Below are 26285 nucleotides of genomic sequence, written 5' to 3'. Positions count from 1 at the left end.
TGGTGTAAGCCCGGTTTCCATGGGGATGAGGGATTCTGTTGGCCACCGTTGCTACGGAAACTGTCCCGTGACTGTCCCACACCTGCTGCAGGACCAGGTGGGAAAAGGTGCACACAAATAATTTGGGCCCTGGCTCTTGGTCCTGCCTTTTCCTTAGCAAAGCCTCCTCTGAAAGACAGAGGCAATCTTTACAAGGAAAGGAAGTCAGAGTCTTAAGGGGTAAGTAAGAATCTGCAAATGCAGATTACCATTGAAAAAGGACTGATAGGAGTTGCAGCCACAGTCTGTCCGGCACGTGACAAGGGTCCTCCTCCCTCTTCTCCCCAGCAGTTCTTTTCCAGGAAGGAGAAAGTGCCGAGACGCTCCCTTAAAGACCCAGCGGGATGGCCAAGGCTATACTCAAGGGTCCCCTGGTCCTCTGGCACTGCAGCTTTGCCAGCAGAGAGAGAAAACTCCCTGAGCTGCTCAAGGAGAACAAGTACTACCCGTTCCAAGTGCAGCAGCCCAAAGGTGAGGAGCAAAGCCTCAGGAAGGCTTCTTGGGTCTTCTTGATTGTGCTGAGGACTGTTGGAGGACTCTCTGAGATGAGCCACTGTTCTACTTGGAGCCTGCTCTAGCAACCATTGCACATATCGTAGGCAACCATCAAACGGGATCTCCCCACACCCCAGCCTCCCCAGTGTTGGAAACTGCAGTCAAACATAACTATGCATGAGGGCTAGTTGATGCATGAAGGAGTTAAGACTACAGAGCCATGTTCCTAGACTCAGCTAGGTCATGCCTCCTCCGTGAGGGAGGAAGTGGAAGTGCTTCTCTTCCTTTCTCACACTCTCTTCCAGCCATGTAACCAACCAATATGGACGTGTCTGAACTTGCACCAAGTTCAGATGGCATGTTTGAAACGATATTGTGCAGTTTGCACCCAAGAGTAATCTGCCTGTGTTATCCTTGCTGCTGCATGGATCAGTGCATGAACCAGACCTTTGGATTTAGTAAGGAAAGCCTTTAAACATACTGAACAGTGTGTGTCATTGCTACAGGGGTAGAGAGAGGGGACATGTGTTTTATGGCAGACTAAACAGGATATGTAGAACCCATGTTCCACACTATGCTGCTGGTTAACTTTGGAGTGTTTTTAACCCTGCTGGGGGCTGTCCTCCCCCTTGAGAGTGTGCAAAGCCCCGCATTTTGAATCCAGGCACCCAGCCGCTTCTTTTGTCAATTTACCCACACATCCCACAAACCCAGCCCTATTCCTGTCTCTTGACACGGGAGAAGATAGGAGAGGGAGCTACTCTCCGGAGTTACTCTCCTGCAAGATGCGTGTCTGGGGTTGGGCAGGGAAGTTGAGCTGCTTAAACCTTCCGTGTTTCAGAATATATTCATGATAGCAAGGGGGAGTCTGTGTCTTAGCTTGCCTAACGTGTCTAAACAGTTCTCCACTGTTGCATGTTTTGTGTCATTGAAATATGGAACACAAGTTCAACTGTATGAGCACCAGGGGCTCTAATTTTGTGTTTTCGGTGCTTCCCAGCTCTGGCCACGGGGATGCTGGGTTCTGTGGCCTGGGCTGAGGGAGGGAGGTTGGGGACTTGGGAAGAAGGCTCAACCCTAGCCATTTCAGCCTGGCGTGTGGCGGACTGTAGCCCTGAATTAGCCCTGAATTTTGCCCTTCCTGCCTCCCCCACTGCAGTGTTTGTGATTGAGTATTACAAGGACATGATCTGGAAAGGAATGGTGATTTTCCTGCTTTGTTTGGTGATCAGCATACTTCACTTCAAATCACCACAGGTAGGCGCATGATTCTTGCTGCCACTATTGATCATCGGGTACCAACTAGATGTATTTGTCATGCCACAATTCAGCTTTCCCCGGAAAGTACTGAGCTAGTCACTTGGCCCGCACTCTCCTTTCAGGGCACCCAAGACTTCACAGCTTTCTTTGTCTTTGGCATGTTGACCGGACTCTGGATGGTCATCAGCAATATCCACAAGCGCAGGCTGATCATCAACCACGTCAAGTCCGTCTACCAGTTCTACATCAAAGGGATACTCTGGCAGGAGGGACCGCTGCACCAGATCTACGTGCGACTCACAGCCCAAACCGATGGTACCACCAGCATGGCGAGGCATGGCGGGGGGGGGGGGGGACGGACATGGAGAAGGCACCCTTGTCACCTTGCCAGTGTGGTGTAGTGGTTAAGAGCGGTAGACTCGTAATGTGGTGAACCGGGTTCGCGTCTCCGCTCCTCCACATGCAGCTGCTGGGTGACCTTGGGCTAGTCACACTTCTCTGAAGTCTCTCAGCCCCACTCACCTCACAGAGTGTTTGTTGTGGGGGAGGAAGGGAAAGGAGAATGTTAGCCGCTTTGAGACTCCTTCGGGTAGTGATAAAGTGGGATATCAAATCCAAAACTCTTCTTCCTCTGCTAAACTCCTCCTCCTTCTCCTCTCCAGGCCTTCCCTCTCCTCAAATCTCTCTCCCCCCCCCCCCTGCTAAGCTACTTGCTAAGTCCCACTCAGTCTTATCCTATTTTTGCATTTTAACTAAAAACATTTAATGACCGTCCGATGGGAATAAAACCTGCAGGGGTGCCCAAACTTTTTTCAAAGAGGGCACCAGATTTGATGAAGTGAACATGCGTGAGGGCTGGCCAAAATTGTTGAGCTTTTTAAAGGATTGACGTTGGTTTACCCTGCGAGCGGCCTGCACGTGATTGAAATTCCACGTTTAAAAGACAATGGAAACCCAACCATAGGTTTAAAAGACACGATTCAGCTTTACAAGTCTGGCTAGGCCTTGCTTAGCAGAAAATCAGGGACCCCAAAGATTACAGCGAGGGGGCACCTAGCTAGTTTCAAGAGGCAGGGAGTTCCCAAAGTGAAGGTGCTGCCACACTTTCCCACTTCTTACAAGTGCGGAATGAGGGCGATGTGGCACTTGAAAACAGCGCCAGCTCCACAGACTGTAGCGGTGACTGGGCACATGGGGGGTGAGGCAATATCACAGGTTAACTGGTCCCAGTCTGCTATGGGGTTTATATACAGTGGTCCCTTGGTTCTCAAACTTCATACCGTTCCGGAAGTCCGTTCCAAAACCAAAGCGTTCCAAAACCAAGGCGCGCTTTCCCATAGAAAGTAATGCAAAATGATTAATCCGTTCCGGATATTTATACACAAGCCCCTAAAACAGCAATTTCACATGAATTTTACTATCTAACAAGGTCCATTGATCCATAAGATGAAAGCAAGAATCAATGTACCGCAATATAAAATAAATTAAGACAGGTATTGTAGATGATAAAAGTTAAAATTATTTTTCTTTCTCTTACCTGCCCTGATGATAGTCATTGTTTGTGTGGGGGGGCTTCTATCCATTTCTGCAGTCACACAATCGATCAATCAGTAGCTGAACTGGGTTCCACGCAGTCACAAAAAACAAATTAGCCGAAAAAAGCCTCAAAAACAAAAACGCAAAAATGAATAGCAAAAGCAAAAGCGCCAAACTAATCCGTTCTGGAAGTCCGTTTGACTTCCGAAATGTTCAAAAACCAAGGCGCACTTCTGATTGGTGCAGGCGCCCCGGAAAACAATAGCCGACAGCTGCATCGGACATTCGGCTTCTGAAAAATGTTCAAAAGCCGGAACACTTACTTCCAGGTTTTCGGCGTTTGAGAACCAAGGTGTTTGAGAACCAAGGTACCACTGTATTAGGAGCAACCTAGGACTTGAGCCGGGTAGCAAAATTGGCCACAGAATGCTGGACTAGATGGGCCATGGGCCTGATCCAGCAGTCTGTTTCTATGTTCTTAGGAAGGCTTCACTTAAGCCTTGCAGTTCTGTTTTTGACTGCAAACCCCCACCAGCCCCCTGAAGGAGGAGGCATGCGCTCTGGGGGTGCTCCTGGAGGTGCTCATTGGCGGAGGCCCAGGTAGGCTCCGTGGCTTGACACGTGCCTTTTAACCAACTGCACCTGGTATGACACCTGCGGGCCGTTCCTGTGTTGCAGCCAAAGGATAACTATCATGCTTAGGGCTAGTTAATGCATGAAGGGGTTAAAGACCACAGAGTGCTATTCCTAGAGCTTCACCTCACCGAAGGAGGAAGTGAAGCGTCTTTCTTCCTTTCTCATTCCACCGTTGGAAACTGGACCACGCAACAGGTCTGGGCTTGACTGCTTCAAGCCCCGACCGTGTGGTCATAAATATTAGAATCATAGAATTGGGCAGGGGGCCCTGAGGGTCCTCTAGTCCAACCCCCTCCAATGCAGGGATCTCAGCTAAAGCTAGCCATGACAGAGTGGCCATTCAGCCTCTGCTTAAAACTTTCAAGGTAGGAGAATTCACAACCTGTCAAAACACCTCTTACTGCCAGATGTTTGAAAAGAGCCTCTGTTCTTCTTGGTCTGCCTGCATGGAATAACACATGAACCTGACCTTTAGAGTTTGTAGTAAAGCATTTAAACCAGGGGTCACCAAACTTTTTCAGCAGGGGTCCACTGTCCCTCAAACCTTGTGGGAGGCCGGACTATATTTTTTTGGGGGGGATGAACGAATACCTATCCCCGCACAAATAATGCACATTCTACTCATGTAAAAACACGCTGATTCCTGGACAGTCTGCGGGCTGGATTTAGAAGGCATTGGGCCAGATCCGGCCCCCGGGCCTTAGGTTGCCTACCCATGAGTTAAACCTACTAATGGTGTGGTCTGTTTATTGAGAGAGGGGTAGAGATGGGGGAGCCCTGTAAGCGGAATAAACAGGATTTTAAAAATGTCCAACAGCCTTTATTCCTCACTCTCACTGTGCTGTGTGATTCTGTATTAATACTCTGCTGGGGTCCTTTCTAAAGTGTGTTTAGCCCACAACTTTGGATCTAGGGATCCAGCCAAATTCTTTCATTAATTACCCCACACAGGTGATTTACACCTAATATATTTCCACCCCACATCCTGGACCAGGAGAGCTCGGACACAGCAAATGGCAGGCCTCCATAGTAACACTCTTTTCCTTCTCATTCCAGCCTACGGAAAACGCTACTACAGCCTGATTATCAACGGATTACCGCTTGGAGGTGCTCACTCTGGCTGCACTATCGGACCAGTTTGAGGTATGGGGGGGGGGGACCTTACTGGGCCAGTTATGGGGCTCTGTGTCTTGACCAGATGCACGGCACATGGAGGACCAAAGGTCCAGCTTTACACAGGGTATCTGATGTATTTATTGGCTTGATATACATGTAGATACTCTGCTTCCTCTCCTAATGGTGTGAAGCACCTTCCAAACAATCTGAATGCTAACTGCAGTAAAGAAGTTGGCCCTAACCTTAATGGTTCTTCATTTCTTGGTCTCTGCATCTAGGAAAGTGGCTGCCTTACCCTTTGCAAGCAACACTCATTATTGTTATTGATATTATTATTGTTTTGTTATTGTTATTATATTCAATTCAATATTTTAAAAGTTATGCTAAATAAAGTGAAAAAAGCAAAAAATATATATATATATATATATATATATATATATATATATATATATATATTGTTGTTGTTCAGTTGTGTCCGACTCTTCATGACCCCATGGACCAGAGCATACCAGGCACTCCTGTCTTCCACTGCCTCCCGCAGTTTGGCCAAACTCATGCTAGTCGCTTCGAGAATACTGTCCAACCATCTCATCCTCTGTCGTCCCCTTCTCCTTGTGCCCTCCATCTTTCCCAACTTCAGGGTCCTTTCCAGGGAGTCTTCTCTTCTCATGAGGTGGCCAAAATACTGGAGCCTCAACTTCAGGATCTGCCCTTCCAGTGAGCACTCAGGGCTGATTTCCTTAAGGATGGATAGGTTTCATCTTCTTGCAGTCCATGGGACTCTCAAGAGTCTCCTCCAGCACCATAATTCAAAAGCATTAATTCTTCGGCGATCAGTCTTCTTTATGGTCCAGCTCTCACTTCCATACATCACTACTGGGAAAACCATAGCGTGATAACAGCAAGAACCTTTGTTGAACTACATAACTGGGAACCAGGGGCAAAACAACTGCTTATATACATTTCTGAAAGCCTGGGCCACTCCCACTCCCAACATGATTGGCTGTCTAAACTTCCAAGCTGCGAATCACAACGTGTAGTTCAAGGGCCAATGGCAGAGGCCCAAATTTTGAAATGTTCTGTGATTGGATATCATGTATCGAATGAGAACACAGGAGCTCAGAATCCTTAGTTCAGACTCAAGCTCAGGCAAACACAGACCACTGGATACATAACAGTATTTATGACTGCATTCCAAAATATCATTAGCCCTCTCAGATAAGAGCTACTATTTTTACTGACCCCACCCCAACCCTGTGATCTAGATGTGGAATTCTAAGCACTAATGCCCACCTGTAGCCTCTGGTCATCCATCATGAACATCTCTCTGTGTGTAAAAGGGGAAAGGCTTTGTCCCACATGCTAGATTTATGAATGAGAAATGGAGGCGGGTTTCACATTATCTTTTCCACTGAATCACGGAATCGTAGAATCGTAGAGATGGAAGGGACCCCAAGGGTCATCTACTCCAACCCCCTGCAATGGTCATATTTTAGTTTTCTGTTACATTGCTTTGAGTGTATGCTCTATATTTGACTTTCTTCAGATTGTTTCATTTATGTTTTATTGAATTAATATGTAAACCGCTTTGAGTTTTTTCTTAAAAATATAAAACGGTATAGAAATTCTTAAATAAATAAATAATATGGGCTGCTATTGGACCGCTATTTTATCTGAAGTCTACTCCTACTGATTCTGATGGTATTCACTTCCCAGAAGCCACCTTGTCTTCATTTCCACTTTTTGATCTGACTAACATTTGTATAAGGGACGCAGGTGGCGCCGTGGGTTAAACCGCAAGGCCTAGGGCTTGCCAATCAGAAGGTCAGCGGTTCGAATCCCCGCAATGGGGTGAGCTCCCATTGCTCAGTACCTGCTCCTGCCAACCTAGCAGCAGCAGAAGAAGAAGAGTTTGGATTTGATATCCCGCTTTTCACTACCCGAAGGAGTCTCAAAGCGGCTCACATTCTCCAAACGTGAATGTTCAAAAGCACGTCAAAGTGCAAGTAGATAAACAGGTACTGCTCCAGCAGGAAGGTAAACGGCATTTCTGTGCGCTGCTCTGGTTTTGCCAGAAGCAGCTTAGTCATGCTGGCCACATGACCCGGAAGCTGTACGCCGGCTGCCTCGGCCAGTAAAGCGAGATGAGCGCCTCAACCCCAGAGTCGTCCACAACTGGACCTAATGATCAGGGGTCCCTTTACCTTTAACATTTGTATGGAAAAAGTGCCTTTCTGTCAAGTAACCGCAGAGGTCTAGCAGAAGGGGCGATGAGGGTTCGGGAGCTCCCTCTGCGTCCCCCGCAGGCCTCAGGTGCCCCCTGGGGCTCGCTGCCCGGCCCTCCCCACCTTTGAGAGTTGGAGGGATGAGAACAGGCTCCATCCTTTTCAGGCCTCCTCACCCTGCCCCACCCTGCCTGTGTCTCCCCCCAGCTTCTCGATTCCGTGGGGCGCCGCATCGCTCGCAACCTCAACCTCAACTTCTTTGACTATGAGGATGTCTCCACGCGCCACGTCATCAGACACCTTCCGCCGGAGAGGGACGAGGACGACGACGACGACTACGGGGACAACATGAGTGTGTGAGGGGGGCGGGCAGGGGTGGGTGGGTGGGTGCTTGGCTATTAAAGGTGGGCACCCTGTTCTAGATGGTGGTTGTGTCCAAAGTGTGTCCTTTGCCAGGCCCTGCCTGGTTCCTTTTGATATAAATAATCCTTTCTCCTTATATGGGGTACCCAAGAGCCCATATAGAGTCCTTTTGTAGGTTCCCTATCAGTAGGAGAAAATAACAGAGGCCAACCAGAGAATATTGAGAAGCAAAGCAGCTAGTAAGCCTGATCTTTATTAAAACTGTTGCAACAGGGTCCTCACTCACCCCACACAGGAGGGGGGGAGGGACCCAGAACAAAGGTGTGCCTGCCCTTATATAGACATTTTAAATTGCCCACCCTGGAGTCCAAGACAACCCCCAGATACATCATACCTACATTACAGAAAAGGCAGTCTACGACAGAAATCTGAGTGTGTTGTTTATCTCCTGTCTGGCAAGTTACCCGATTGCATTATCTGGGTTTTGGCCACTCTTTTGTTATTTTCGTTGTTGTTTAGTTGTTGACTTTTCGTGACTCCATGGACCAGAGCACGCCAGGCACTCCTGTCTTCCACTGTCTCCCGCAGTTTGGTCAGACTCACGTTGGTCGCTTCGAGAACACTGTCCAACCATCTCGTCTTCTGCCGTCCCCTTCTCCTTGTGCCCTCCATCTTTCCCAGCATCAGGGTCTTTTCCAGGGACTTTTGAATTTGTCATTATAACTACTTAATTCCTGAATCTAGGTCACAGGCTCACATCCTGTTCATATCTTGAATGTGTCCTTAAGACAGGATTTGTGAGGAAAGAGACAATGGGGAGGTTTCCCACTTTGACCTTGCAGAGAAATTTGAGCTCAAATTGTTCAGGACATTTTCTATGGGGTTTCAAGACACGTGGTTTATATATACAGTTATGAACATTGCATATATATCACCTTAAAATTCTTATAACAATTTCTTCTCTGTCCATCAGCAGATGTCTTCTGAGCTGCTTTGTGGCCCAGGTTCAATCCTGGGGAGATCTGCATAGAATGGGAGAAGGGGGCATGGCCCAAAGGAACTGGGAGGAATGGTTCCAGCATGACCAGACCCCAAAACCTCTTGGTGCTGGAGTGGGAACAGTCCAAGAGGAACTCCACCCAAATTCATCATCCTGAAAGCCTGCCTGTTGCCCAGCTCCTGTTTAAGAGGCGCTTAACCCTGCCCTGTGGAGCAGCCAGTTGAGTCTGACTCTCCTGTAGTTGCTGCTATCCCCGACTTTTGGGTGACCTACAGCCCCCCAAACAAGGAGAGAAGCTGGGGGGGGTGCAGCAAATGAATGAATTTTTAAAGCAGGCTGTGAGCCCGGGCACTCTGCAATGCTCAGCTCTGCCTGCCCACAACTCGCTGGGGGGGGGGGGGGAGCAGGGCTCGGTTCCTTCCCATTCCTAAGCCCCCTGCTCATTTCGCTAACGCGAATGACAGACTTTGGGTAGCTTGAACCCCAAGCCTCTGAACCCAGGTGTGCTTGCTTGCGTGTGGATTTCAGAACCCTGGGGGGGGGGCAATCGCACTCATTTCAGCGGTCCAGATTGTGGGACTTTTCTCTTCTCGGGCTAAAACTCCCACCGCCCTCCCTGAGCACTGGCCAAGCTGCCACGGGCTGCCCCCTTCTCCCACTAGATGGCGCTCCTTGCCTTTGACTCGGGGCCGCAGCACTGAGAATTTGGGAAATCTCCCTGCTGGCTCCCCAGCCCAGCTCCATCCTCCCTTCCAGCAGAAGGCAGGGACCAGCCAAGGGCGGGCGGACAGATGCTCCGGCCGGGCATAGGGCACTTGCCGTTGGCTTGGGCGAGGCGAGGGTGGGGAAGGGGGCTTTAGGAGAGAGGGGCTGGAGGGGAGCAACTTTCTCTTTCTGCGCGTGGGCCGTGGGGTCCCCGTGGCCGCCCGCGCACCTTCCCGAGGCGCCTGCTCAGCTCTCCCACTGCGGTCCATTGCAGCACTGAATCCGATCTCCTCCCCACGCTGCTGCAGCGCGTCGTCCTCCAAGCACCTCTGTCTGGCAGCTGCAGTCCCCGCCTCCGCTCGGCTCCCAAGATTGCGCCACTTTGCACAGAGAACCGTAGAGTCGGCACTCGGATGCTAAAATACAGCCTGGGGAGGCTCTGAATGTGCTCAGGGCAGTGGTGGGGGCTCCTGATACCCCAAACAAAATCCCGCCCCCCCCGTTAATTTTCTCCTTGCACCGGAGCAGGGCATGAGTCCACCCACGTGCCATTCCTCCGACTGGTGGTTTGTGGGGGGAAAAGGTTTGGGAGCGGCTGCCCAAGGTGGACCCCAATGAAGAGGGTATTCCATTAGTAGGGAGCCCCCTCCCCAAACTCCCCTCAGAGGAGGCACCCAGAGGAAGGTCTCAGGTAAAGATATGGAAGTCGGTTCCTACTGGGAGAGGCTCCCTGAAAGTTACTGGGGTCCTGATCCGTACCGGGCTGGCTTCATAGGTCAAAACCAGCACTCGCATGGGGTTTGGCAACCTCCAGACAGACAGCTCCGCTGTGCCAGGACTGGTGAAATAGGATCTGCTTGCCTTGAGCCCGCCTGGGACTGGGCGGGCCACATTGCACACCACTTGCAGTTTCTGAACCGACTTCCAAGGCAGCCCCACAGAAAGCGCATTGCAGGAATCCGACCTCAAGGTTACCGAAGCAAAGGTGGCGGCTGCAGGCAGGTTGTCCCAGTTTAGGCAGCTGAAGCTGCTGGGAGGCCCTCTGATCCACTATGGACACCTGTGTCCCCAAACGACAGACGGGCTCATCATTCAGAGGATCAGCCCTCAGACTCTGAGAGTTTGGATGTACATGGAGCACAGGGGTTGGGGTTAGAAGACTGTCTGTGAACCTCCAAAAGGTCAGTCTACGTCCTGGCAAAGGTGATGTTCAAAATTGACTCATTTAAAGACCCAGGAACCCCCCCCCCACCTCCACTCCCTTCCTGGGAATCATTCCATGCGCATAAGAACACAAGGAGAGCCTGCAGGATCAGGCCAATGGCCCACCTAGTCCAGCATCCTGTTCTCACAGTGGCCAAGCAGGTGCCTCAATGGGAAACCAGCAAGCAGGATTCAAGCACAAGAGCCCTCCTCCCTCCTTGGGGTCCCTTCTCTGTTTCTGTGGTTCATAAAAACCTCCGATTCCTCTTCCGGGGAACCAGCGAGCCAGACCTGAGCACGAGACCAGCTCTCCCCTCCTGTGGTTTTTGGGAAGCATGGCTGCCTCCGACTGTGGAAGCGGAGCAGAGCCAGCCTGGCTGGGAGCCACCCACAGCCCTCTCCCCCTCCGTGAATTTTCCCAGTCCTCTTTTAAAGCTGTCCCGGTTGGTGGCCACCCCTGCCTCCTGAGGGAGAGAATTCCACAGGTTAACTGTGTGCCGCATGAAGAAGGACCTCCTTTTCTTTGTCCTTGCTGTCTGCCGTGGGGGCCAAACCAAGGCCTTCAGCATTCTAGTCCCCCAGATCTTCCCAGCGCTCCCAGGAGAGGAGTCTCTCTCTGGGCTCCTGCTTTCATTAGCCTTATCGCTGCGGCCACCTTCACCCATCCATCTTTCAACCCCTGCTCCCTGGGGTCAAGGGGGTGATCAGGCTTGGAGTTGCAGGTGTGTGTGTGTGTGTGTGTGTGTGTGTTTGCCTGGCCTCTCCTCCTCCTCTGCTCTCCTGAGGGGGTGTGATGGTGTAGCTCCTGCCCAGGTACAGCCACTGTCCCCCCCCATCACATCTTCATCACAGGGGACTGAAATGGAAGTAATTCTTGCCTGTGTGCGAACATTATCAACAGAAGCCTCTTCCAGGAGGATCCATCTTGCCTGGAGCTCCTGGGACATCCAATCAACAGGAGAGTTGGGCATTTGCACCAGACCAACAGGCCACCTGCTCCAGCATCCTCCCCCCCCCCCCGTGGCCAAGAAGATGCCCTTGGAAAGCCCACAGGTAGGGCATGAAGCCAACAAACCTCCCTCCCTTGTTTGTCTCCCTGCAACTAGTGTCCAGAGGTAGACTATCTTGGACCATGGAGGGTCCATTTAGCTTGTCTTCGGGATTATTGATTCATGGCTAAAGATCCTCGAACAAAAGTTCACGGAATTTGCAACTCTGAAACTCTGAATTAAAAGCACAGGGTTTTTGTTCATCATCTCAGAGCTAGAAGTTCAAAGGGCGGTGGGGAGGGGAAGGACATTTGACCTTCAAACAGACTCAACAGCAGCAACAAAGTGGCAAGCTTTGCTAACACTTTTTTTTTCAAATAAAAAACAAAACCCTTCGGTTGCAGTTGCCGCAACTTGATAAAAATTATTTGTATAAAGTGTGCCATGTACTCAGTCAGTTGCCCTGAGTGAACCTGGAATCTAGTATTGTGACCAGTGCTTTTTTCTAGAAAAATAGGTGCCTGTCCTCACCATGAAGTTGTTACAGCAAGTGCCACATTTTTAACAGCAAAAAGGAGGTGCTGGTCCTGTGTACCCTTGGGTACCCCCTGGGAAAAAGGACTGACCGTCACAGAGGGAGCGAAGCATCGCCTCCCAGTTTCCCCCAGCTTGCAATGTCCTTTCCCCCCGCATCTCGGAGGGTGTGTTTGTTCTGCAGGGCTCTGCAACATCTTGGGGCCCCGCTGGACACATTTGCAAATGGGAGGAGACAGGTGTGAGCACTGTGTGCCCACCCTGAACCTTCTCCTACAGGTAACACCTGCATGCTTATTTCAAGCCTAATTTCAACTGGGGAGAGGGGGCAGTGTGGGATGTGAAACACGGGAGCAGTCAAGTACAACATCCCTAGACTGAAAACAAAATAAAAAATAAACAATTCCTTCCAGTAGCACCTTAGAGACTGACTAAGTTTGTTCTTGATATGAGCTTTCGTGTGCATGCACACTTCCCTAGAGTGGATATAGAAAGCGAATGTCTGATCCGGCCAGTTGGAACTTCCTGTTTCTTCTGGGCTGGGACAGACTTGCTCTGCATGTGACTGGAGGTGGGTGTGGCCTCACCTGTGCAGGTAAAACAGAAGCAAAGAGGCCAAACACCATCTCTCTCTTTTGACTTCGCTCTCAAGGAAGCAACATCTTCTTAGCCAAAGATGCCCAAGAGAGGACAAAAGGAGCTTTCTCCCTTATGGAATAGACTCCAACAAGCATATAACTTTTACTAAGCTAAAGTCTGCCTTCTGGGATCCTGTTGTGAACAGATGTGTAAGTAAACTATTTTTATACTTTTATAAGAACACTGTGTGGTGTCTTATCTTTTAGGAGGGATTAAGGGGGAAATACCAGGACAATATTATTAGAGGTTTTAGCGAACCTGAGCAAACGTATCCGCTGTGTGTTTAAAGGGGGAATGTAAACTCTGCTGATATTGTTGAACTTGTTAACACAAGTTGGAATAGGATACTATATCTTAAACAATACTGTATCCCCTCCTGCATCCCTGAACATTCCCACAGGCAGGGACACACCCTGTGGACGCCAGGGAAGACCTCTGCAGGTGGCTCACTGGTGCCTGGTTGGCATATGGGCCTGCTCATGAGGAAATTTGGAGATGTCGGAGGCTGTAGTCCAAAGCATATGGAGGGCACCAGACGTTGTTGCTGTTGTTGTTGTTTTGCATTGTTTTATTGATTGCAGTCATTCCCCACCCAGCCATTTCCCCCAAGGAGCTCCAGGTGATGTGCGTGGCTCTCCTCATTACACCAACACAACGACCCTGCAAGGTAGATGAGGCTGAGAGGCAGCAACGGGCTCTTTCATGAAGCAGCCCTTTTCTCTCACTTCCAGCAACTCCAAAACCCCTCTTTTATCATTTCCTGCTGAGCCAGCCCACGCCCCACCCCAGTTCACCCGCCCCACAGGTTGTCCGGCACCCAGGAAAACGGGACATGACTGTGGGTGCGAAGCAGCACGGGGTGGTGGTGGTGGTGGTCTGTGAGCCTTCACACCTCTCCCTCCGAGCTCTGTCGGGCTCCCTGCAAACCCAGAGGGAATCCACAGGGACTAGTAACCTGGCAGCTCCCCCCCCCCCAAGTTGGGAGGGAAGGCGCTCCAACAGAGATTTCATGAGGAGCCCCCACTCCCGACTTCCCGCCCCAGCCCACCCCTCCCACTGCAGCAGCAGCCGTGCTGGTGTGGCAGGCCATGTAATGGAGCCCCCCCCCCCCGGCCGTTCAGCTCCACGGCTGTGCGAGGCGACCCCCCATTAATTGCTTTTATAGAGTGAACAATGAAACAGACTCCATCCACAACTAATGAACTCTCCTTCTCTCCCCCCCCTCTCCCTCCCCTCCCCACCCTGCTGGGCGGGCGGCTGCCTGCGGCCTCCCCGGAGGAGAAGGGGGGGCCAAGCTGATCTGTTTCTTTATTTACCGCTTCATTTGCGGCCAGTGACAAGGAGCGGAGCACAAAGGCGCGGGCGGGGGGGGGCAGGAGAGCTGCGTTGGGTCCTAGCGCCCAACCCTCAGGTTCTCCCCCCCAGGCATGCCGGGGTCTCCCTAAGAATGATAGAATTGTAACGTTGGAAGGGATCCCAGGGGGTCATCTAGTCCAACCCCCTCCGATGCAGGAATCTCAGCTAAAGCATCCATGACACATGGCCGTCCAACCTCTGCTTCAAGACCTCCGAGGGAGGAGAGTGAGTCCACCACCTCTTGTGGGAGTCTGTCCCACTGCCGAACAGCTCTTACCACCAGAAAGTTCTTCCTGACGCTTAGTCGGAATCTCTTGTAACCTGAAGCCACTGGTTCGAGTCCTGCCCTCCAGAGCAGGAGAAAACAAGCTGGCTCCATCTTCCAGGTGACAGACATCTCAATGTCTTTTTTTGGGGGGGGGGTGTTTTCCCCAGGTCTGCCTCCAGGCCAGCTCAAACCTCTGCTGTGACCCTTGCAGGAAGCCCCACCGAAGAGCCAGAAGGGAGGCAGGGGGGTGGGGTCCTCAAATACCTGAAGGGCTGCCGTGTGGAAGATTATTTGCTCCTGTTCCAGAGGGCAGGAATTGAACTAATGGATTCAAATTGCAAGAAAGGAGATTCCATAATAATAATAATAATTAAAATAATAATTTATTTGTACCCCACCCATCTGGCTGGGTTTCCAACAAAGATTGAAAATACATTAAAATGTCACACATTAAAAACTTCCCTAAACAGGGCTGCCTTCAGATGTCTTCTAAATGTCAGGTAGTTGCTTATCTCTTTGACTTCTGATGGGAGGGCGTTCCACAGGGCGGGTGCCACTACTGAGAAGGCCCTCTGCCTGGTTCCCTGTAACTTGGCTTCTCACAGTGAGGGCACCGCCAGAAGGCCCTCGGCGCTGGATCTCGGTGTCCGGGCTGAATGGTGGGGGTGGAGACGCTCCTTCTGGTATACTGGGCACACCTTCCAACTTGTCGATATTCCATTGGGGAGATAGCTCCTCTTAGCTAAGCAGATGTTGCTTGCTTGAAGATCGAAGTCAAAAGAGGAAGATGGCGTCTGGCCCCTTTGCTTTTGTTACCTGAACACAGGTGAGGCCACACCCACCTCCAGTCACATGTAGAGGAAGTTCTGACTGTCTGGACCAGACATCCCCTTCTATGTCCACTCTAGGGATGTTGTACTTGACTGCTCCTGTGTTTCCCGTGTTGCCGCTGGGACGGGCTAGTGTGTGTCCTTGGCGTTTGGAAGCCGGAGCTTTCGCTCAGAGGAGGGTGGTCTTCCATTTGGGGGGCACAGGCATGTCAAGGACCGGGGTGGGGGTGGGGGTGGGGAAGGGGGCTGTGAGCCAGCTGGCCCGGCTTCCCCCCATCCCTGCCCCCTAGTTGCAGAGGCCCTTCTGAAATGTTCCAGTCCAGGGTTAATCTGTCGCACGAAACGGAGAATAAAAATGCACGGTTGCACCTAAGAGACTCTCCCGTTTGTTCGCTGTGGCAGGCTGCTGACTCTATCAGATGCACAGAGAACCGTATCATTTCCTTCCTTGCTTGCCTTTACATCTCTCTCTCACCACACACACCTTTTAAAATCAGCTTTTGGGTCCTCTCTGGTGATGAGGTGAAGGGGGCAGGGGTGGGGTGGGGTGGGGCTACAGCCATTCTGCAAAACTGCCTCCCTCCCAAACTCAGAGGGCTGTTCCAATCTGATGCGGGTTTTTTTTGCAGGTGTATTTCCTGCAACATGTCATTGACGCAATAACAGTGCATTCTGGGGGATTTGTACTGGGCCGCCCACATGTCATTCTCTCATTTTCTATTTTTTGATGCTTCCCCATTGCTACTCCCCACATGCACCCCCTTGACCGCTTTGATCTGCAGAACTGGCTCTGCTACAGGTAATTGGTAAGAAACCAATGTTTTAGTGTGGCAGCACATACACTCTGGAACTCCCTGCCTATTGACATCAGCAAGAATGGTCCATGGCCAGGGATGGTGGGAGTTTAGCAACTTCTGGAGGGCCAAAAGTTCCCCACACCTTCTGTAAATCTCCATTTTCTTCATACTTTTCTTTTTTCAAGCTGTGTTGTGACAGTCTTACCTCTAGACTTTTCTAGTAAGGAGTCAGGCTACCTTGTGCTGCCCTCAACCCACAGGTCCCGCATAGCAAGGGCTGTTCTTTTTGCCTTCCCCAATTCTTCTGCCTTTGTTGGCCCATCACTCAAGGGGGTTTGTGCAGCATAAAAGCACCAGACGAAAAGCTCACCATTTTCTTGCCTCATTTTCCTCCCAAGGTTAACATTTTCAAAGTACAGTAGACTTACACACATTTAATTTGTGCAAATTCAGCTCTATGCAGGGGGTAACATTACCAATCCTTGGGAGAGTGTCCTGAGGTGCAGGGAGGCTATACAAATTTTTGGCTTTATGTGCTATCCCTGGACCGTAAGTTGAGAGTCGACTGCATTTGCAATAGTGGCTGGTTATTGTGGAAAATGGGATACTGAACTAGGTAACCAGCCTTTGATCTTAGAGTCATAGAGTTGGAAGAGACCCCAAGGGCCATCCAGTCCAACCCCCTGCCAAGCAGGAAACACCATCAAAGCATTCCTGACAGATGGCTGTCAAGCCTCCGCTTCAAGACCTCCAAAGAAGGAGACTCCACCACACTCCTTGGCAGCAAATTCCACTGCCGAACAGCTCTTACTGTCAGGAAGTTCTTCCTAATGTTTAGGTGGAATCTTCTTTCTTGTAGTTGGAATCCATTGCCCCGTGTCTGCTTCTCTGGAGCAGCAGAAAACAACCTTTCACCCTCCTCTAGATGACATCCTTTGATATATTTGAACATGGCTATCATATCACCCCTTAACCTTCTCTTCTCCAGGCTAAACATACCCAGCTCCCTAAGCCGTTCCTCATAAGGCATCGTTTCCAGGCCTTGGACCATTTTGGTTGCCCAGAAGGCTCTTCTAATCATGGAATCATAGAGATGGAAGGGACCCCAAAGGTCATCCAGTCCAACCCCCTGCAATGCAGGAATCTCAACTAAAACATCAATGGCTGATGGCCATCCAACCTCTGCTTAGAAACCTCCAGGAAGGAGAGTCCACCACCTCCAGTCTGCTGTTCAACTCTTCCTACGGTTAGAAAGTTCTTCCTGACGTTTAGTTGGAATCTCCTTTCTTGTAACTTGAAGCCATTGGCTCAAGTCCTACCTTCCAGAGCAGGAGAAAACAAGCTTGCTCCATCCTCCATGTGACAGCTCTTGAGATATTTGATGATGGCTCTCATATCTCCTCTCAGACTCCTCTTTTCCAGGCTAAACATACCCAGCTCCTTCAACCGCTCCTCATCAGGCTTGGTTTCCAGACCCTTGGTCATCTCGGTCGCCCTCCTCTGCACACCTTCCAGCTTGTCAACATCCTTCTTAAACTGTGGTGCCCAGAACTGGACACCACAATTGTCAACACAATTGTTTTGCTTTGTATTTATATGCAGCACTTAATCCTGCCTTTATTTATTTATCATAATATTGAATTTATTTTGTGTTTGCCAGTCACGAAATTAGAAGACGCCTGCTTCTTGGGAGAAAAGCAATGACAAACCTAGACAGCATCTTAAAAAGCAAAGACATCACCTTGCCGACAAAGGTCCGTATAGTTAAAGCTATGGTTTTCCCAGTAGTAATGTACGGAAGTGAGAACTGGACCATAAAGAAGGCTGATCGCCGAAGAATTGATGCTTTTGAATTATGGTGCTGGAGGAGACTCTTGAGAGTCCCGTGGACTGCAAGAAGATCAAACCTATCCATTCTCAAAGAAATCAGCCCTGAGTGCTCACTAGAAGGACAGATCCTGAAGTTGAGGCTCCAGTACTTTGGCCACCTCATGAGAAGAGAAGACTCCCTAGAAAAAACCCTGATGTTGGGAAAGATGGAGGGCACAAGGAGAAGGGGACGACAGAGGATGAGATGGTTGGACAGTGTTCTCGAAGCTACTAACATGAGTTTGGCCAAACTGTGGGAGGCAGTGGAGGATAGGCGTGCCTGGCGTGCTCTGGTCCATGGGGTCACGAAGAGTCAGACACGACTGAACGACTAAACAACAACAACAATTTGTTGAATTTTGCAATTTCTGAATTTACCAATGTATTTCCAATGCCCTGCATTTTGATGTTTTGAATGTTTGGTGTAAGGCACGTTGGGCACAGCTCACTGGGAAAGCAGCATGCAGGTAAACCCAATCAATCAATCAATCAATCATCAATCAATCATCAATCAATCAAGAGGACAGGAGGCAGGGCCCTGTGATCTCAGCATTGCTTTGTATCCTGTAGCTCCCTTCCCCACCCAGGTTTTGTCAGTATTTTCTCCACGATCATAAGCGTCAGAAACTTGTTTCCCGTTTTCGCAAACAAAAAGCTAAGTTTCCCTGGAAGCCAAATCCTGTGGCAGGTCCCGAATCCTATACATGCGCTGCAGACTTGCAGGGACGCGAAATATGTGTGGCCGGAGCGTGTTTGTGTGTGCCAGCAGAATGGCGCACGGACCGATGCGAAAGGGATGCCCCAAGCAGGTGTGGGGAGAAAGTGAGCAGACAGCACAGCAGGAGGGGGGAGCCGGAGCAATTAAACTGATTAACAACGGCAACATCTGATGTGTGACGAGGCAGAGTGGGACAGGGCCTGCCATGGGGCGCCCCCCCCCCCCCGCCTGCCTGGTTCTCATGCAGAACTGCAAAGCTGGCAAAGCGAGGCAGGCTGCAATGATGCCACCTGGAGCTGGAGAAGAGGACTCTGGAAATCCTGTGGTGGAAAAGGGAAGGCAGGCAGGCAGGCAGGGATTCAGGCTGGGCAGGTTCCAAGAGGTGGAGGGGGGGGCTCTCTTAATATCTCAGAAGTGTAGGAAGGCACCCGGAAGGCCAAGCAGGCCAACTCTCTGCAGTACAGGAATCACGACTAAAACACCCATGACAAATCTGACCTCTGGAAGGAGAATCCACCACCTTCTGAGCAAGTTCAGTAGACTTCTTTAGCAATTGTGGGCTGGGGTGCGTGTCTGTGTCTGGGGGAGGGTGCTGCAGAAAGTTTATTCCTTCAGCTGCCTTGTCCACACCTTCTGCAGGTGGGGAGGAGAGAGGGAGGGAGGGGGGTTTGGGGGAGGGGGGGGAAACTCACCCCCCCCCTTTGACTCCTGTATTGGCCCCTAGGAAGGACTTTCTGAGGTTGAGAGATGTTCAACAGTGACAACCTTGGAAGGTGTGGTCTCACCTCTGCTGGAGGTTTCTAAACGGAGGTTGGATGGCCATCTGTTAGGGATGCTTTGGCCGTGGTTCCTGCATTGCAGGGGGTTGGATTAGATGACCCTTGGGAACCCTTCCGATTCCAGGGTTCCGTTATCTCATTTAGCTGCTCAGCAACCAGGTTTGCTGGCTCTGGTTTTAGGGGCTGGAGGTGTAGCTCTGGCACATTGCCCACCTGCTGGGCAAAATCCCACCACCCTTGGTCACTGTTATGGGAATTCTAAGGCCTCATATATATAAACCATATGTTAATAAATGTACAAGGCAAACACATACATAAGTATATAAACCACGTGTCTTGAAATAGTACTGGAGAGCAATCCTGAAGCCATTTTGACTCTTCCAGTGACCTCAAATATTCTCTGCAGTGAGGAAGGAAATGTCCCTTTGCTCAATTCCTGCCTTAAGGGCATATTTGTGTATGAATAGGGTGAGCCTGTGACTTGGATTCAGGGGCTAAGTATTTACCACCACAAAACAATGGCCAGACTGCCCAGTAGAGGAATCAGTGGCCATTATCAGGTATCCTGACAAACAGGAGTTTTGTTGGAGACTGCCCCCTTCTGTGATGTATGGATGATGTTTTGGGGGCTGGTCTTGAGCTACAAGGTGGGCAACTTCAAAAGTCCATATAAGGGCTTGCACACCTTTGTTTGGGGTCCCTCCTGCGTGTGGTGAGTTGCAACAATTTAATAAAGACCAGGCTTAATAGTTGCTTTGCTTCTCAATATTCTCTGGTTGGTCTCTGTTATTTTCTCCTACCGACAGGGAACCCACTTAAGGCCTCTATACAAACTCATGGATACCCCATAAGGGAAAAGGAGCAGTATTTTCTTGTAACAGACACATTCTGAACTGAGCCCACAATCTGGGGCAGGGGGCTTTCCCCAGCCTTTCCCACTGCACCCCAAACCTCCCCTTTCCATGCCCTGCCCCCAACCCTTGCCTTTTTTGATGTCTTCCTGGATGCTTTTTTTGGGGGGTGGGCGCAAGCGGGGAGAAGAAGGGGAGGGTTAGGGAAGGAGGATGAGGCTGGCACCGCTCAGGGAACAATGAACCGGCCCCCTAGGGGAGCCAGGAAGATGCGGGCAGGGAGGGGGTGATGAAGATGGGAGCTGGCAGCCGTGCTGAAGGAGGAGGCTAATGAGGGCCTGAAACATCTGTTGGGCCTGGCAGGCACCTGCCAAGATTCCTGCACAACACGCACCCCCCGCCACCTGCCACCTGGCCACCTCTCCCTTGCCCACTGGGCAGCTGCCCCCATGGTGGTCACTTGCAGATCGCCAGGCAGACCACTCGTGGATGGGGGTGAGGGGCAAGGCTGGCTTCTAGGTCCACGGGGCTCGGCCTGGCTTCTTGGGCAGCAGGATCCTTCCTGTGGGTGCAGGAAGCTGCAAGTCCCCCAAAGCCCCACAGTCGGGGGGGGGAGGGTAGCCTGCTGTAGGGAAGAAGAGGCTCAGTGGGAGAGTATTTGCTTGCTTATTGTATTCGTTGCAGCTTTGTTCGTCCAAGGAGCTTGAGGTGGCACGTGTGGTTCTCTGCCTCCTCATTCAATCTCCACAATGACCCTGTGAGGGAGCTGAGAGGCAGTGACTGGTCCAAGGTCACCCAGTGAGCTTCACGGCTGGGGGCGGGGAATTTGAACCCTGGTCTCCCAGGTCCCAGCCCAACACTCTAACCAGGACACCACACTGTCTCTCCAAATGTTCCTAGTGTTGGGATGTGACTAGATGCTTGGAGAGGATATATTTCTTAGATATTATCCTTCCTTCCTTCCTTCCTTCCTTCCTTCCTCCTTCCTTCCTTCCTTCCTTCCTTCCTTCCTTTCCTTCCTTCCTTTTGTGAGTTCAGCAGAGTGCCATCCCTTTGCAGCTTAAAGGGGAAGCTTTGATAGACTACTCTTAGTCTTTTAGCTCAAGTGATCCAGGGTGCTTTAAGGCAGACTGGATTCTCCTAGTGTTTCCTCCTTTCCTCCCCCTTAAAACAAGAATCACACAAACAGTCTTGCGAGAAGTAAAATTAACACTTACTCACTCGGAATACTTGTCGAAGAGTAACAGATAAAGCAGCTTTGTTCAGGCAGGCTTAACGTGGTAATTCGGCTGCTTAAGTCTAGCTTTAGATGGAGCCTCAGCTTGGAGCTCAGGCTCTGCAGGTGTTCTCACATGGCTGGCAGAGAGGAAAGGAATGGAAGGAGAGGAACAGGGTGGAGCCAGGCAGGTAGGAGAATAGATAGCTATGTCAGGGCACAGAGGGAGGGTTTGGAACACAAGAGCATCAGAAGCTCCTTTATCAGGCCAGTGGCCCATCGAGTCCAACGAGATGCCTCTGGGAAACCTCCAAGCTGAATTTGAACACAGCACTCTCCCTCCTGTCTTTTCCAGCAACCAGGAGGCAGAGCATAATCCTGTTGGTGGCCACCCCTGCCTCTTGAGGGAGGGAGTTCCAGAGTGTGACTCTGCGCTGTGTGACCAAGTCCTTCCTTCTTTCTGCCCTGGATCTTTCAACCCGGCTTTCCAGGTGCTCTCGACACCCTCCACCCCCAGCGGACACGCACAGCTCAGGGCCAAAGCAGCCCTCATTAGCAAGGAAACAGCTGGGCTGGTGTCTGAGCCCAGAGGAGCCAACCTGTAGGCTGGGGGTGAAGCTGGTCGCTGCACAGACTCGCAGAGGCCCTGTGGGGCTGGAGCTGCGCTTTGCGTGACCTAGTGGCGGGCTGCGCCAGGGGCTCCTGCCTCTCTCCAGTGGCTCAGTGGTAGGAAATCCTGCTTCCTTTTGCACAGGTGGGAATCTTTGCCAGAGCTGGTTTCTTTTGCAGGAAGAGTTTCCCAAAGTCTTCATGGACATTGCAACAAAAGTGAGGTGGTAGGGGAGAGATATCATCATCATCATCATCATCATTATTTTATTATTTTGCATGTGTGTGCAAATGCTTTCACCTGCTGGTGCCCCCCCCCTTCTGCTACAGAGAGACGGAGGACCCCCTTGACTGTGTGATGTGGAGACATTGCATTTTAGGGTTTGGCAAAAGGGAACCTTGACTCACAACAGGACTCCAGGTGTCCGGAAGAGGGCAACCAAAATGGTCCAAGGCCTGGAAACAATGCCTTATGAGGAACGGCTTAGGGAGCTGGGTATGTTTAGCCTGGAGAAGAGAAGGTTAAGGGGTGATATGATAGCCATGTTCAAATATATAAAAAGATGTCATATAGAGGAGGGAGAAAGGTTGTTTTCTGCTGCTCCAGAGAAGCGGACACGGGGCAATGGATTCAAACTACAAGAAAGAAGATTCCACCTAAACATTAGGAAGAACTTCGTGACAGTAAGAGCTGTTCGACAGTGGAATTTGCTGCCAAGGAGTGTGGTGGAGTCTCCTTCTTTGGAGGTCTTTAAGCGGAGGCTTGACAGCCACCTGTCAGGAATGCTTTGATGGTGTTTCCTGCTTGGCAGGGGGTTGGACTGGATGGCCCTTGGGGTCTCTTCCAACTCTAGGATTCTAGGATTCTATGCTACTGGAAGGAATTTTTATTTATTTTTTATTTTGTTTTGACTATGGCAGACCAACACAGCTACCTACCTGTAACTCATGCTAGTGAGTCATACATATATATAGCAGAGCTCATTCCCCGTTTTACACAACAAGAAGCTAGTTGCAGATTCGTTTGGATCTCTTTAGTTATGCAATCCATTGGCATGCCCAGATTGTAGTATATTCCTGCTAAGACCCCTTAGATTCCCTCTTAAAAGAAATAAAGACACAAGAGTCTTCCTTATAAGTAATGAAAGTTTACGCACTTCAGTTCACAGTATGATCCCTGAAGGCAGGCTTTAGCTGTGGTTAAAGATACAGTGTGGCTTACATCCTCATAAGGATGGGCCCATGTGCTGCTGGCAGAGAGCAGCAGACAGCATCAGGAACAGTGGCCAAAATGGAAGAGGGGAGCATCAAGAGAGGAAGAGGGCTGCGTGACTGGACCTTTTGTGGGGTCTGCAAGGGTCACGCCAGCCTACCTGGTCACATGCAGGGGGAGGGTGCCTCCAGACCAGGTGTAACAGGAAGTTCAACTGGCTGGATCCACCCTGTCTGTGTCCACTCTAGGCAAACAAGGGATGTTGCATTTGACTGCTCCAATGGATTACAACCCACACACCTTGGTGCCATCCTTCTGTTCCAAGAAGCTGTGCCTCCCCAGCAACCCCACAGCCACTTTCCCCCTGCCTCCTGCCCCCTACAATCATACTTACAGATGCAGGCAAAGGCTTGTCATGCCACAGACCCTATCACAGAATGGCAGAGTTGGAAGGAGCCCCAGTGGGGCATCTAGTCCCACCCTCCGCAAGGCAGGAACCACAGGCAAAGGACCCCCGACAAGTGGCCATCCAACCTGTGTTTGCAAAACCTCCAACAAAGGGGGGGTTTTCCTCCAGTCTCAGTCCCTACTTACTGCCTGAGGCCCCCTACACTCCCTCCCTGGCCGAAGGAAGAGGGCAACTCAACAGTTCCTTTAGGCCAGCGGAGCATCGCTTGCCAAATCGTGGCCAGCAGGAGACTGGAGAACAAAGCAATGTGGAGGATGCTTCAGCAAAGCCTGCCCCCCTCCGCCTGCCCCCCCATGGCCTACGGAACCCCCTCCTTCTTCGCTCTGAAAAGCCGCTTCCCCACCTGCTCCCTCCCGGCGTGAAAAGGCCCTCGCCATTAGCCCACAAGAGGCCTGCGGAGGAGCCCATTGTCAGAGCTGGGGGCAGGGGCAAGAGGGGGGCAGGAGCATCAGCTCCCCATGCGCCCCACAACTAACACCCCCACCCCATGCACGCTCCCTGCATAGGATGCTGGAGGCAGGATGCAACCTCCGCACTTGTGTGTGGGGAAGGGGGTGTCGGAATGAAGCAGGCAGACCCCCCCCACCGCCCACCAGCCTTCATTGACAGGGTGGGGGAAGCCCACCCCCCAACACCTCCCCCCCTTTCAGCTGCTGAGTACAGAGGAGTGGATAAAAGGCTAATGAATCTTGTGTTTGCTGATCTGGAGTAGGGAGTCCTTGGAGAGAGCATGCAAAGCAAGGGCTGGGGGGCTGGGAGGGGGGCAGATCGGCATGGCCTTGGCTCCACTCCTCGCCTCCTGATTGCCTTTCTGGTATCAGCCTGGCCCGGCTGGCTCCCCCTGGCCTGGCTGCCCCAGATAAGGCTGTGTATGCCCTCCCTGCCTAAGCCTGATTAGTGGGGCTGGGAGGGGGGCAGAGGGAATTAGCTGGGAAGGGGCTTTGATGGGGGATTCCTGGGCAAGGAAAAGGGGGAGGAAGGGGCTTCTGGACCCCGGCTGAGTCTGCGTGATAGCAGAGGCCCCTGCTGCCTGACTCAGGAGGGAGGCACAGAGAGGAAAGGGAGGGGTCTGGGGAAAGGGTGGGACTGGGGGGCTGGCACCAAGGGTGGGTGGGTGCTTCCTTCACGTCCTTGGATAGACAGGTCTGCTATTGCTGCTGCTGCTGCTATTGTTGTTGTGATACCTAGAATCATAGAATCATCGAGTTGGAAGAGACCCCAAGGTCCATCCAGTCCAACCCCCTGCCAAGCAGGAAACACCATCAAAGCATTCCTGACAGATGGCTGTCAAGCCTCCGCTTAAAGACCTCCAAAGAAGGAGACTCCACCACACTCCTTGGCAGCAAATTCCACTGCCGAACAGCTCTCACTGTCAGGAAGTTCTTCCTAATGTTTAGGTGGAATCTTCTTTCTTGTAGTTTGAATCCATGGCTGCAAACCTCTTAGAAGGCCCACTCCACCACCAATCAGCTGATTGACACCAGAAGTCTGCCTTCAGAGGAAGTTTCTGTGACCGCCCATCAGCTGATCAGAAGCTACAGGGAGCTCCTTTGAACTCTGGCAGGTGTCAATCACTTGATGTCATTATTACCTCTGGGATGGAAAGGTGAGTGGTCCTGCCTACTCCTGAAAGTTGACCCATGGAGGGTGTGGGGCCTGCTGACTTGATCTAGTTCCAACAGCCCTGCTTTGGAGGAATCCACTGTCTGCCCCCTGATCTGAGGCAAGCCAACCTACGGCACAAGCCCTATCATTGGGCAGAGCAAAGCTGTTGCTTCAGGCAGCAGAGCGGTTTGAGCATCTGTCATGAAAGGGCGGCAAATGGTTACTTATTACACCGTGGGGTTTTCTGCCCCAGATTCCAAACTAACTCGGCCAGCCTCATTGTCAACCCTGCGCCTTGTTGGGTGGGTTTAGATGAGTAGGAGAGGATATTTTCTTAATTAATTATCCTTCCTCTTTTATGTAAATACATGTACCTATTTCAGCAGGGTAAATTCACCATCAGTGTGCAGCTTATCTCCAGAAGTTTTAGGACAGGTTTGCATCAATTTCTAGAACTATGATGATATCCAAGGATATCCAACTATTAGGATATCTCAGAACCTTGATGGGAGAAGAAGGCCCCCACTGGAGCTTCACGGGGTCTTCCTGTGCCCCTGGTGGTCTCCTCCCTTCTCCCCCCCCTCTCCCTCTCCCTGCATTGCTCAGGTGCCTTTCCCTCTTCTCATCCAGGCGGGGACCCCCTCTTTCCACCCGCCTGCCTCCGGCTACCTGTTTGGGAGTCTGGCAGCCCCCCAGGGCTGGTAGCTGTGGGGGCAGGCTGTCTGTGTTGCACGGGCAATTACGGTTGGGGGATAGGAAGGGCTCAGTATCACAGCTGACAGCGGCCAAGGGCCCCCCAGGGAAATGAGGGCGATGGGTCCGCGAGGGCCCTGGGCTAATTAAAGGTGGGGAGGCGCATGTGGGAAGAGGCCTGGCTGGCGCTGGGGCCTGATAGCGAGTCAACACACACATCTGCTCCACGCCAGCTCAGGGCAGGGCGATAAATCACAGCAGTGCCACCCCAC

General features: G+C 51.2%; 1 protein-coding gene across 1 annotated transcript; it reads left to right on the top strand.

Annotated features, from left to right (window-relative positions):
* The first annotated feature begins 163 nt into the window (after positions 1–163).
* On the top strand, positions 164–7667 carry TMEM249 (transmembrane protein 249). The gene is given in 7 exon segments (XM_033156173.1): positions 164–219; positions 331–510; positions 1694–1791; positions 1917–2109; positions 5023–5060; positions 5062–5109; positions 7515–7667. Coding segments are annotated over 6 exon segments (657 nt in total). The 5' UTR covers positions 164–219; positions 331–383.
* The last annotated feature ends 18618 nt before the right edge of the window (positions 7668–26285 follow it).

The sequence above is a fragment of the Lacerta agilis genome, chromosome 7 (assembly GCF_009819535.1).
Source record: "Lacerta agilis isolate rLacAgi1 chromosome 7, rLacAgi1.pri, whole genome shotgun sequence".
Lineage (NCBI taxonomy): Eukaryota > Metazoa > Chordata > Lepidosauria > Squamata > Lacertidae > Lacerta > Lacerta agilis.
Note: the sequence above shows the minus strand (reverse complement) of the source record. Positions and strands in the feature narration are given on the sequence as shown.